Source organism: Peromyscus leucopus, chromosome 7 (assembly GCF_004664715.2).
Source record: "Peromyscus leucopus breed LL Stock chromosome 7, UCI_PerLeu_2.1, whole genome shotgun sequence".
Classification (NCBI taxonomy): domain Eukaryota; kingdom Metazoa; phylum Chordata; class Mammalia; order Rodentia; family Cricetidae; genus Peromyscus; species Peromyscus leucopus.
Window position 1 is genome coordinate 47,132,143 of NC_051069.1, and position 13,037 is coordinate 47,145,179.

General features: G+C 40.5%; 1 protein-coding gene across 2 annotated transcripts in view; it reads left to right on the plus strand.

The window, feature by feature from the left end:
• The window catches only part of Tbx20 (T-box transcription factor 20), a 61,518-nt gene that overhangs the window by 9,958 nt on the left and 38,523 nt on the right, over nt 1-13,037 (plus strand). For both annotated transcript variants that reach the window (XM_028872567.2, XM_028872568.2), the window contains exon 5: nt 5,105-5,263. In XM_028872567.2, coding sequence (XP_028728400.1) covers nt 5,105-5,263 — 159 coding nt within the window. The remainder of the gene's footprint in view (nt 1-5,104; nt 5,264-13,037) is intronic.

The window sequence follows — 13,037 nt, forward strand, 5'->3', positions numbered from 1 at the left end:
AAAACAGATTTCATTTTGTGTGAGTAAAGAGTTCATTGTAATCTGGGACAAAGAGTCATTGGCTGTGGGAAAAGGAGAAAATACAGTTCGGAGCCTTTATCAGCAGTTGATAGAGCAAATAGCCACTGACAAAAGGGTCCTTGCCATTTGTTAAGTTTCTTGTTAGGGCAGTGTCTTGGATGTGATTGAATGTTCATGCTCCTGTGTGTGTGTGTACATGTGTGCCAGTGTGTGTGTGTGTGTGTGTGTGTGTGTGTGTGTGTGTGTGTGTGTGTTCTCATATGTCTATAATTGTGTGTGCCCATGCCATGCATGTTGAGGACAGAGGCAGGTATCTAGTGTCTCCTTTACCTGTCTTCACTTTATTATATTAAGGCAGAATCTCTCCCCCAATCAAAGCTTGCTGTCTCATCTGGTGAGCTGGCAAGTGAGCTCCTTGGATCCTCCTCTCTTCATCCCTGTCCCCTAGTGCCGGGGTTGCAGGAATACACAGCTGTGCCAAGCTCTTACATGGATGCTGGGGATTTGAACTTAGGATCTTCTGCTTTCAGGACAAGCACTCTTACTCACTGGGCTACCTCTCAAGCCCCTATGATTCAATGCTCTTAAATAGAAATATATGGACAGAGTCTCATTTAGAATTTATGTGAGAAACTCAAGGCAGGCTTGCATGCTTCTTTTGAACAGATTATTTCTGTGTTTTTGCCTTCATTGTTGGAAAAACACAATTTCTTTTATAGTTTCCTTCCTTGGATAATTATTATAGCTTCATAATAATTATATAATCTCTATTATTATTATTATTATTATTATTATTATTATTATTTACTAAATAAGGTTCTTGTGACGTTAAGGCCTAGTTCTTTTATTGGATCTGTGGATTATAGAGGAGAATGGATGTAATGGACAGTAAATGAGAGTTCTAGAGATGGTTTCAAACAGTAGAATTGACTTGAGTAAGTGTCTCTATCCTTGTGTCCCAGGAGACCTTCCTTGCTTACTACAACCGCATCAGGGTGAGCAGGTTATCTTGCGACTGTGGGTAGCATGGAGAGACATGGAGGTGGGCTACAGAGCTCCTGCCTTACACCTGTTGGAAAGATAACAGACTTTTTCAGTGCTGGCCTAATTTGCTCCCACTCGGTGGCCCTTTTGTCGGCTTGAGATTTAGAAACTATCTGAGATATTCTTTGTAGGCCGGTCATCAGTCTTATTCAATGTGGTTCATATTAAAGTAGATTAGGCCCCAACTGAAATCTTTGCAGAGAGAAAGTACAATTTTTTTTTTTAAAAAAAAATTCTTTTGCTTTTCTACATGTGAAAGTTTTAGAATTCTTTGGCATTCTCCAAAAAGACTTTAGACTTCAGCGGTAGATTATTTACCCAGAATTTAAATGTTTTATTTTAGCATCAGCTCCAAGGGTAGCTGAGTTTTAGGAGTTTTTAGATCTATCCCAATTGTGCGGCAATTGGATCTTGTCAAATTGTTCAATTGTTGGTGGCCACTTATGTTTACTTTAGTCTTAAAACTTGTATGATTTAATTTTACCCTTTGTCACCAGAATAAGTATCCTCTGAAACTGAGAAAGAAGGGTTCTTAGGTACTTTATTATTTGACCAGCTTCTTGGAATCAGTTTGATGAAGTGTCTCTCTCTCTCTTTTTTTTAAAAAAAATATATTTTTATGTGATGTGCACTGGTGTTTTGTCTGTGTGAGGATGTCAAATCCCTTGGAACTGGAGTTATAGACAGGTGTGAGCTGCCATGTGGATGCTGGGAACCAAACCCAGGTCCTCTGGAAGAGCAGCTTGTGCTCTTAACCCCTAAACTATTTTCCCCAGCCCTGAAGATTCTCATTTTTATCACAGATGTAGTTTTTAGTCTCCGACAGGAGCATCCACTGTTCCCAGGAAGGTATTTCCTCAGCAAAACACAGTTTGCATTTCTGTTGGTAGTTCTTAGCTCTGTGAGGTCTGGAGAGGAGTCAGCAGCCTTGGAATCTGAGGTTGTTCAGTGCCCCTTACCAGAGGAAACAGACTGGAAGGCTTAGGAGTGGGAGGGATGTTATCTAAGGCTTGAAGGGTTGGTTGGTGGTTTTTTTTTTTTTTTTTTTTTTGTCTCATTTTGGTATGTGTATATGTGGGTGAGTAGGAATGTTTTTTAATAGTTCTTATTTTTTTCAGTTAAACATATAAGAAATGCTGGGGAATATTTTATATTAGGGGACAAACGTTTTCTTTTGTTACTTCCACTGGACTCTAGATCTATGATCAAGTCTCATTGTCTTGGACTCCTTGGAGGAAGTACATTATATAGAGAAATGATGTTCTCTTTCAAAACTTAATTTCAATATATTTGAAGAATTCTTTTTCCTTAGTTGCTCTTATTCTGGTTTGAGACTGAAAGAGTGGCAGATACAAAATTCAATCCCATTCAACGACTTGGGGTTGACTTACAAGTCAGAGGCAGAGAAATACTGTGTGGCCCATTGTTCTCTTATTTCTATGGATATTGGTTCTAAGGTGTCCTGAAAATAATGAAGCCATGGCCCAAGCCACTTATATAAATTGGAACAACTATTTACATATAATTTTCTCTAAGTAGTATGTAGGCTACTGGGAATACCTAATGCAATGCAAATGTTATGTGAATAGTTATTAATCTGAATTGTTTAGGGAATAAAAGCAAGGAAAAGAGTATATATGTTCAGTGTAGGCACAATATTTTTGATCTAAAGTTGTTATTTTATTTGATTTATTTTTTGGTTTTTTAAGATAGGGTTTCCTCTATGCAACCCTGGTTGTCCTAGAACTCACTATGTAGACCAGAGTGGTCTTGAACTCGAAGTCACAGATATTCACCTATCTCTGCCTTTGCCTCCCAAGTACTGGGATTAAAGGCATACACAACCATGCCTGGACCTATTTAAGGTGGTTTAAATCTACAGAGGCACCACCCAAAGTTGCAGATGTCCACCGTGTATCAATTACCCTCAGCATCTAGTGGAGAGTTTGTAAATGCACTCAGTAGAAACTCTCCCTCCTATACCATACCTATCCACATTAGAAAGCAAGGGGCCCTTCAGTCACCATGTCAAATAGCAAACATCACCTAGTGGGCCCAATGCACTGTTTATGGGGTGCTTCCTGAGACCAGAGGATTTGCAAGGTGTTTGAGGAGAGGATAGAACTGAACCCCCAGTTTCAGAAAAGGCAGACCGGTTTTGTATATTTAAGTAACTGTCTGTCAGAGACATGTGGGAAACGCTATACCTAAAAATGAGTTTTGTTCATTAAAATGTGGTAGTTTATACCTATAATCCTAGCACTCAAGAGGCAGAGGCAGGAAATTTGCCAAGGTTTTAAGACAAGGCCAGCCTGGGGTACAGAGGGAAACCCTGTCTGGAAACAAACACGTATGTGAGCAAACAAGGACAGAAAGGTTTTGTTGCTCATTTTGTACAGTGGCAAAATATATTTTAGTCATAGAATGAATGAAAATAGTAATTTTTAGCTGCCCTTTTAACCAAGATGTATTATCATTACTAAGAACTTGTAATTTTTGGTAGCTACAGAATGGAGAATGGCCATGGCATTGATTACATTTTAGTTTTGAAACTGAAAGTTAGTGGTTAAAGAAATTGTCAGTTATATTTTGTCTTTTTTTTAAAGTTCCTATTTTGGGGCACTTCCTACTTCCTGTGTACTTCACAAGGGTTACAGTCTGTAGGGACTGTCCAGATGGCCCAGTGGGCAAAGAGCACTTGCTTCTCTGTCTTGAGAATCTGAGTTTAGATCCCAGCCCCTGCCAGGCAGCTCTCAAATGCCTGTGGATGCAGCTCAAAGGGATCTGGTGCCCTCTTCTGGTCTCCATGTGTACCTGTACAACCGTGTGCACACACAAATAATACACATAAAATTAAAAGTTACATCCTCTATCCTCACCCTGGCCCTGTGAAGTGAGTGCCTAGTTCACATTTGAGGCTACTTAGGTTGGAGAGGCTTGCTCACTTGGCCAAGATAAAAGAGCCATGAAGTAGAAGTTTTGGAATTTTAACCCATGTCTGTGTAATACAATACTGTATTTTTAAATAATTTTCCTTTTTTCCTTTGTAAATAACAATCTGGCCTGCTATAAAATACTGCTTTTTATTTAGAAAATTAGACATGAATGTTATGGTCTAAATAGAAGAAAACCAAAAATGTTTTAAAGACTTGTTATTATTATTTTTTAAAATTTTTTTATTTTTATGTGTTTAAGTGTTTTGCCTGCATGTATGTACACCATGTGCATACTTGGTGGCCATATGAAAGTCAAAAATGGAAGATGGTGTCAGGTCCCGTGGAACTGGACCAATGGGTGGCTGTGAGTCACTGCATGGGAATAGAACTTAGGTCTGCCGCAAGAGCAGCAAGGGCTCTTAACCACTGAGTCATAGCTCCAGCCCCCTTGATTTTGAAAAATGAATAAAACTTGGTCTGAGGAGATGGTTCACTTGCTCGCATGCCTCCCACATAAGGACCTGAGTTGGGGACACCCCCCAACACCAACATAAAAGCCAAGTTTCAGCAGGGGCACTGTAGAGTGGAGTCAGTTGGATCCTGGAGCTCAGTGGCCAATCTAGTCAGTGAGTTCCAGGTGCAGTGAGAGACTCTGTCCAGAGAACGAGACTGAAGAAGACACCCAGCATTCACCTCCGGCCTCCACATGCATAAGCGTACGTGCCCACACAAACAGGAACACCAACAGAAACGTGTGTGCACACACACACTACACACACACACACGCACACACACACACACACACACACAATACATAGAACACCCCCCAAATGACTTCTCTCCACACACACACACACTGTCATATATAGAACACCCCCCTCCCCAAATGACTTTTCTCCTGCCTCCATCGTCTTAGAAGATGGCTTCTGGGATTCTCGGCTGTTTTGGTAAAGTGTCATTCACCCCGATGACTTTGTAATTGTATGAAAATGACTTGGCAGAGGAAAGGAGAAGGCTGGTTCTAGTCTTAGAATTGAACCTAAAGTTGCAGATTGGATGGGTTAAGGATATGAAACTCAGGACTTCCCATCTCCTCACTGTAGATAATTTTGAATTCAATGCATAAGTACCAGCCGCGGGTGCACATCATAAAGAAGAAAGACCACACGGCTTCCCTGCTCAATCTGAAGTCAGAAGAATTCAGAACATTCATCTTTCCAGAGACAGTCTTCACAGCGGTCACGGCCTACCAGAACCAGCTGGTGAGTGGGTCCTTCGCAGTTCTGTTCCTGCAGGAGGGTTTCTCCAGTACTCAAAATAGAAGTTCCTTTGGAGAGAGCTATTGAATGTCAGCATCGCAGCATCATGTGCCGAGGGGTCAGATATTTTTCACCAGCTCATCGTCTAAGACCTTTGCTCTGTAGTGCAGGCTGTCTGGTGGCTGATCCCTGACCTGAATCCACCCCAGTGTGCCTTCTGCAGGGAGCTCCTGCTACCTTTTCCTCCTCTTGCAGAAGCATGTTCAATTTTTTTTTTTTTTTTTTTTTTTTTTTTTTTTTAACAAACACTTATACATAGCTGCCTAAATTACTCACACTTGAGATACTTTGTGAGTCTAGCTTAGCCACTAAGGATATGAATGTCTTTTTAAATAATAAGCTTCAGCCGGGTGTTTCATTGACATGAAGACATCCAATTCACAGCATCAGGTTATATCTTCTCTGTCATACACTATATTTCCAACTTGAGCATTATTTTCACGCATAAGATTTAGTCTTAGTAAATATTTATCCATGGCCCACGAAGGCCAAGTGCTGTTACGCACTTGCTCAAACATTTTATTCTTTCTTAGTCGGCAGAATGTTCGGAGCAACACTGATGCTGAACAGTGAGGAAGCTGAGGGGAAGCCAGAGGGAGGAATTTTCCTGCAGTCAAAAAAAGCAGGAAGTAGAATTCTTTTGAGTGTACTTAGTAAGAGGTATTCGCACCTTAATTTAGTTAACAATTAGGCTTTTGTTTGATTAGCTAGGATGCTTGTCTTCCTCTTCATACACTGTTGGTGTGTTGTGGGTTCTGAATGGATAACAATCAGGTGCTGCCTAGTGGCTGAGAATCCAACATGGGTGGGTAGGCGGAGGGGATTCAGAGACTCCGAAAGGCAGGAGGAAGCCAAAAGTACAGTTAGTTCTGTGCAAATAAGGAAGTGGAAAAGGGGGGGGGGGGAGTGGAGAGATGGCTCAGTGGTTAGGAGCACTGGCTGCTCTTCCAGAGGTCCTGAGTTCAGGTCCCAGCAACCACATGGTGGCGCATAACCATCTATAGTGGGATCTAATACTCTTCTGGAATAAAGGTGTACATGCAGATAGAGCACTCATATACATAAAATAAATAAATAAAATCTTGAAAAAGAAGAAAGTGGAACCAGACAGAAGGCATATTTAAGAATGGCCAGAGAGGATGGAGAAGGCTCGTGTTGAGGTTCAATTCACAACTACCATTGCAATTTCCCTTACTTGTAAGCTGGGGCTAAGACCCAACCGGACCATTTTTGGAGACTGCAGTGAAACTCAGATGTGATGATGTGTACAAAAATGCCTTGGGAACCGTGTTGTTGGCCTGTTCAGGAATGCCAGCTGTGCTCATCCACACTTGGACATAAAAATGTCAGTGACTGTACCACAGAGATGGCTCAATAGATCAGATCCCTAGAAAAACACACACACACACACACACACACACACACACACACACACACACACACACACTTAAATAAGTGAAAATAAGAATTTATTGGCATGTTTGCTAAGGTAAATCAATGCACAGTTATTATGTAAATTACTTTATTATATAAACAAAGTGTCATCTCTTTTGTGCTCCAAAATGATAACACAAAATGAGAGACTTTCAAAAAATATCAAAGTAGAACTTTGTGAATAGACCAAAGTCCACAGAACCCTAAAGCCCTGAAGATTGAAGCCACAGTCGCACTGGTATTTGAAAGCATGTGGGAAGTGGATCTTACAGGTTTAGAGAAATACTAAGCTCATTTACACTAAATGAATGTGTAATTATATGATGCGATACTAGATGTATAACATTTAAAAAAAAATGTAGATGTTTTGGGATGAAATAAAAACTTGTCCCGTGGAAACTTCAATGCCTTTTTCAGAATTCCCTTTAAAGAGGGCCAAAGGAGAAAAAGCAAATTACAACTTTGTTTTCAAAGATTGAACTGCAATGGGTTAGAACAAATATGGAGGTGAATTTCCACATGCAGTGCCTTAGATTTGTTTTGATAGGCAGGGGAGCCATCCTGAAAAAAATACCAGCAGACCTTCTGCCCTAGTGCATCGATTACATAAGGGTGGCTAGAATTCAGTGGCTTGCTATTGCACAGAGTGCCACTTAAAGGATATGTTTCTTAATCTAATCTTTGCAGGAATGTTATTAAATCAGAGAAATAGTACTTTCGTTCTGCAATATACAGCTGGGGAAATTGAGGCATGAGTTAAATGAGTCACTGATGGTAGCTTGCTGTGCCCAGCATGGATTTGAACCAAGGCAGTTATAGTCCTTGACCTCTGAGATGAGCATCCCTTCTCAGGCGGCAGAATGCTTTTTCTCTCAGCTTCTAGCCCTGATGGACCCTCAGACATCTTTCCCAGAGGGCTTTAAGTTATTATCCGCCCCACACCCACACAAAGTACTCACTATTTATCTGCTGTGTGGGGCTATGTTCACAGTTACAGGCGAGTGTAATGTGGGAGTTGCTCTCCTCAGCAGGAGGGCCAAGTGTCAGCTAGGCTCACTTTAGCCAGTAGATACCATGTGCATTAATGTGATTGTCTCATGGAATTATTTTTTCACTCATCTGTTTACTCAGAAAAACTTCCTTGTCAAAAAGGAAGTCTTATAAACAGATGGTCAAATGAACCCCATGAGCTCTCCACTCAGATTTCACAATGAACTTCTACCAAGTTGGCTTCACTCTGCCTGCTCCTCTCTTCCCTGTCTGCACTGTTCTGCCATTCCAAACGAAGATGCTAGTCTCATCAACTGAGGCCGACTCCGTCCAGCAAGCACACTCCCACAGTGAGGATGTTGTTGTCGTGACCATATTGTCTTCATGACAGCCCAGAACATCGATTAGAAATATTCCTTCATACTATGGCAGTTCATTTACATTTTAGTATTGACCAATAATAACCATTGTGAACTTTCTTCTCCTCTGTATTACGCTCCAACTAAAATTCACACTCTAGGCTGATTATTCTAATTCAGAAAACGTCCTTTCAAATTCTCCTCAATAATCTTATTTAATTCTGACATTAATCCCCAATGGAAGTCCTGTGAGTGTCATTTTGTAGATGGTAAAACTGAAGTTCCAAGTGGTTAGGACGCATACTCACAGCTACATATTTGATAAGTCCCAGATCTGTCAGGAAGGTTTGACCTTCTGGCTCCCAACTCCTCCTTTTGTGTTGGATTGCAAGGCCAATGAAGTAATCACTTTCAAGTCAATAGCTTGAAAGCTGAATTTGAAGTGTTACTATATTAAAATAAGTTAAAATGCTAACTAATGCAGATTCTAACACTCATCACTCCTCTCACTGATGTTTGTTTTTCTAATTGATAGTACAAGTGGGTTCAAAATTCAGTCACAAGAGCCCATCGATCTTTGACTGCATCACAAAGTATAATAATTAATAGCATTAGTAGCCCATTTCGCCACAGACCAGCTCACGATAAAAGCCTCTTCCTCACTAGATCCCTGAGTTTATTTCTGTAATCCACCTTTAATGCCATCCTTGGCATAAAACCATCCATAAGTGTGGTTTTGTGTGGCAGGGCAGTCTTGCAAACGGCTGATAGATTTCCTTCAGCAAACAAAACTGATACAGGTCTCTTAGAAATCAGTCCAGGAATCATCATTTTAGGTAGGTCAGATGCTGTCTTCTCATTATCCTACCTGCAGGCTTCCTGTAGTCAACTGCTTTCTCATTGCCACTCTGCGTGTGTTAATTTACCTACAGTAAACACAGCAAAGTAGGTATGATACAAAGGAATACATACTACGTACAGCGTCAACAAAAAATGTTCCATGCATGAAGAACTAAGATGGGGAGGGGAGGATTTTCAAGTTCCCATTTGGACACATTTCCCTCTGTCTTTTGATATGACTGTTATTTTTATGGCTGATAAATTCAAATGAAAGTTCCCCAAAGTGTGTGTGTGTGTGTGTGTGTGTGTGTGTGTGTGTGTTTAGAATTAATGAAAATGGGACCTTTTTACCCATTTCTTCTTCTGCTTTTTGCAAGGGGATGATTGCATTTCTTTACATTATTAGATAAACGCTAAATACATTATACTTTCAACAAACTATTTTATAATTTAAGATTTAAAGGTCATGCATTGTTTTTGAGCCGGCAGATCATTGCTGTGGAGTTGAAGTGTAGGTCAGGTTTCATTTCTAAATGCCTTTGGTCAGATCTTTTCCTGATAATTGGAGAAATGGTCTCCAAGGGCCAATTGTACCTTATGGCTGGGACTCCAGCTGGGTTCAGAGTCCAGTCTTGTGACAGCAGATAGGAATAATCACCACTGTAAAGTTGTCCTTCAGTGCACAGCCGGCGGCAGCGTCAAACATCTGCCCAGTTGTGTGTGCATTCACTTACAGAGGACAGGAACGGTGGGAAGAATGAATTTCTCTGGTTAGCACATGCTCTGTGTCATTGCAGTGATGGTAAAAACACAAGTCTCTGCATGCGAACATACAGGTGAAGGGACCCCCCCCCCCCTTCCCACCCCCGAGACTGGGTTTCTCTGTGTAGCTTTGCGCCTTTCCTGTATCTCGCTCTGTAGACCAGGCTGGCCTTGAACTCACAAAGATCCACCTGCCTTTGCCTCCCAAATGCTGGGATTAAAGGTGTGCATCACCACTGCCCGGCAGGGTGCGGTTCTTATGTGTCAATACATTCTCTTTACTAAGTGAAGACTACTGCTGCTTTTAAAGACTGATTGGAGCCGCAGAGCCAGGTGGATCACTGTGAGTTCGAGGCCAACCTGGGCTACCAAGTGAGTTCCAGGAAAGGCACAAAGCTACACAGAGAAACCCTTTTTACAAAAAACCAAAAAAAAAAAAAAAAAAAAAAACCAAAAACAAAACAAACCGATTGGGGAAGTAGAGAGATGGTGCTTTGATCTAGAGCATGTACCAGTTTGGTTCCCAGAATTCACATATGGAAATTTTCAACCACCTCTAACTTCAGTTCCAGAGGATCAGATGCCCTCTTCCGGCTCCTGCAGGCACTCACTCACGTCGTAAACATCTGCTCACACAGGCATACACATACATATAAAATAAAAATAAATCCTAACAAAATTGTTTTTGAGTAATAAAAATAAAAAAAAAAAAACCTGTGTCTCTGCTTTTGGAAGGATAACACAGGGCAGCAGCAGCTTTGCAGGCTGCAAACTTCCTAGGCAGAGTTTGACAGAAGAGGTCCAGGTGAGGTCATGGCACTTACCCACTTCCTTTCATCTGTTCCCATAGCCAGTCTTTCCATTATCTTCAACACAGAGGGATGTCAAACTATGCCTTCAGAAGCAAGTTTCCATATTTTTAAGTTAAATACTAATGTCTGACCTTTTTATAATCTGTTGTTACTTAGAATGCAAAATTTTTATTATTTAAAATTATTTTACAGCTGAGTATGGTGGTACAAACCCTTAGTTTCAATGTTCAGGAGGCAGAGGCAGGCTGATCTCTATGAGTTTGAGGCCAGCATGGTCTACATAGTGAGTTCCAGGACAGCAAGTAGTTATGTCGAGAGATCCTGTCTCAAAAATCAACACACACACACACACACACACACACACACACACACAACACACACACACACTCAAGTGCATGTACACACATATGTATGTATGTATGTATATGTATGTGTATTGTCTTATCTTGAAATAAGAAAACAAAATAGAATGCTTTTTTAGCAACACAAAATTTAACCTAGTCTGTAAAAATCATTAAATGATAATTTGGTGGTTTGTTCTTAACATAAAGCTCAACAGACTTGTGTGAAGTTACTGCTGTGGTTGTCTGCTGGGTCTGGATGAGCTGAGCCACATAAGGTGGATTCTTAAGTGTAACTACAATCTCTGTGCTGCTGTATTCACTGGAGATAAAACAATCACAACTCCAGATCCAGCCAGCTTTTCTCCTCCTCTAATGCTCAAAACCAGTGATTTTTTTTTTCTGGATTTAGTCAAAATCATCCATAGAGAAAGTAAACATCGGGTGATTGTCTTGCATTCTTTTCTCATTAATTTTCTAAATTGAATCACCATTGCCCTTTATTAGTAGGTCTAGATGAACAGAGGACTATGCCCTTTATTAGTAGGTCTAGATATGCAGAGGACTATGCCCTTTATTAGTAGGTCTAGATATCCAGAGGACTATGCACTTTATTAGTAGGTCTAGATATGCAGAGGACTATGCCCTTTATTAGTAGGTCTAGATATGCAGAGGACTATGCCCTTTATTAGTAGGTCTAGATATCCAGAGGACTATGCCCTTTGTTAGTAGGTCTAGATATGCAGAGAACTATGCCCTTTATTAGTAGGTCTAGATATCCAGAGGACTATGCCCTTTATTAGTAGGTCTAGATATGCAGAGGACTATGCCTTTATTATGTCTAGATATCAGACTATTTTTATTGTAGGTCTAGATATGCAGAGGGCTATGCCCTTTATTAGTAGGTCTAGATATCCAGAGGACTATGCCCTTTATTAGTAGGTCTAGATATGCAGAGGACTATGTCCTTTATTAGTAGGTCTAGATATGCAGAGGGCTATGCCCTTTCACGGTTTTTCTAAAGGTGGAAATTATATCAAGATGTGGAGAAAAAGGCTATCATTGACAACCAGTGAAGGTTATAAAAAGTAAAGTTTAAAAAATTACTGGTAGATAATTATAGTAATGAAAGATAATTTAAAGAAATAAGGAAACTCATGCTGTATTTAATTCATTTCCAGGCAGAAAGTTATGGCAACAGTGTTAGATCACAGACACATTAATCGGTGCATATTTCTCCACTTACATCAGGACACTGGAGGATTTTAGCCACACTCACCTCATTCAGAGTCACTGAACTTTAACCTTTGTAGCTATGAAAACCAAGTAGAAAATTTTCAAAATCCTTTCCAGGAGGAAGCAACCATCATAACATAGATGCTTCTTTCTGTTGTGCAGCTTATTTGCAAACAAGTAAAGCTTGCTATGGTTCACATTGAAGAGAAAAGGCTTCATTCAAGAATTTCTGATGTTAGCCTCCATGTTAGACACACCATCTGCATTATGCCCAGACAGTTTTAACTACCAGGAAATCCAGTCACTTTTCAATTTCGGAATGTGTTACTTAGATTTGCCTTGGTTGTTTGGCCACACAGCTGTAATTTTCATCTGGGTTTGAGTTGCCTTTACTGTTGCTGAGCCATGTCACCGCCTAGGTCTCTTCCCAGTGTGTTTCTGTACTTGTTCCATGGAGTCTCAGGCTCTCTCAAGACAGAGAGCAGGTGTTCTCTTCCCAGTGTTACCCTGCACCAGAGCAACCAATCCTCATTACAAGGTGCCTGCTAAGGATTGCCCAAACATTTTAGGAGCCTTAAGACATTTTGGCATTATTAGAGTATTTTAAATTACTGTTGCTGAGCAGAAAGAAGTGCATTTTTCTCCTTGAAGATTTTGAAATGCTGCTGGGACTTAGAATCCTAGAGCATAATTGTTGTCTGGGCTTTAAAAGAGTTTTATAACTTACATTGAATAAACAGCATCATTCTTCTTGAAAGCTGACATTCAGATACAAGTTCAAGTCTGAACAAATGGCTGAACAGACAGTCTTCAGAAAGGCAGCCATATGTGAGAAGAGATCCTCCTGAAGCTCTGGGTGTGCGCACTGTGCAACCCACCTCAGCCCTCCGAGGACTCAACTCTGTGCATATTTTAGTTGTTGCTTTTTATTGTGAACAGGTTT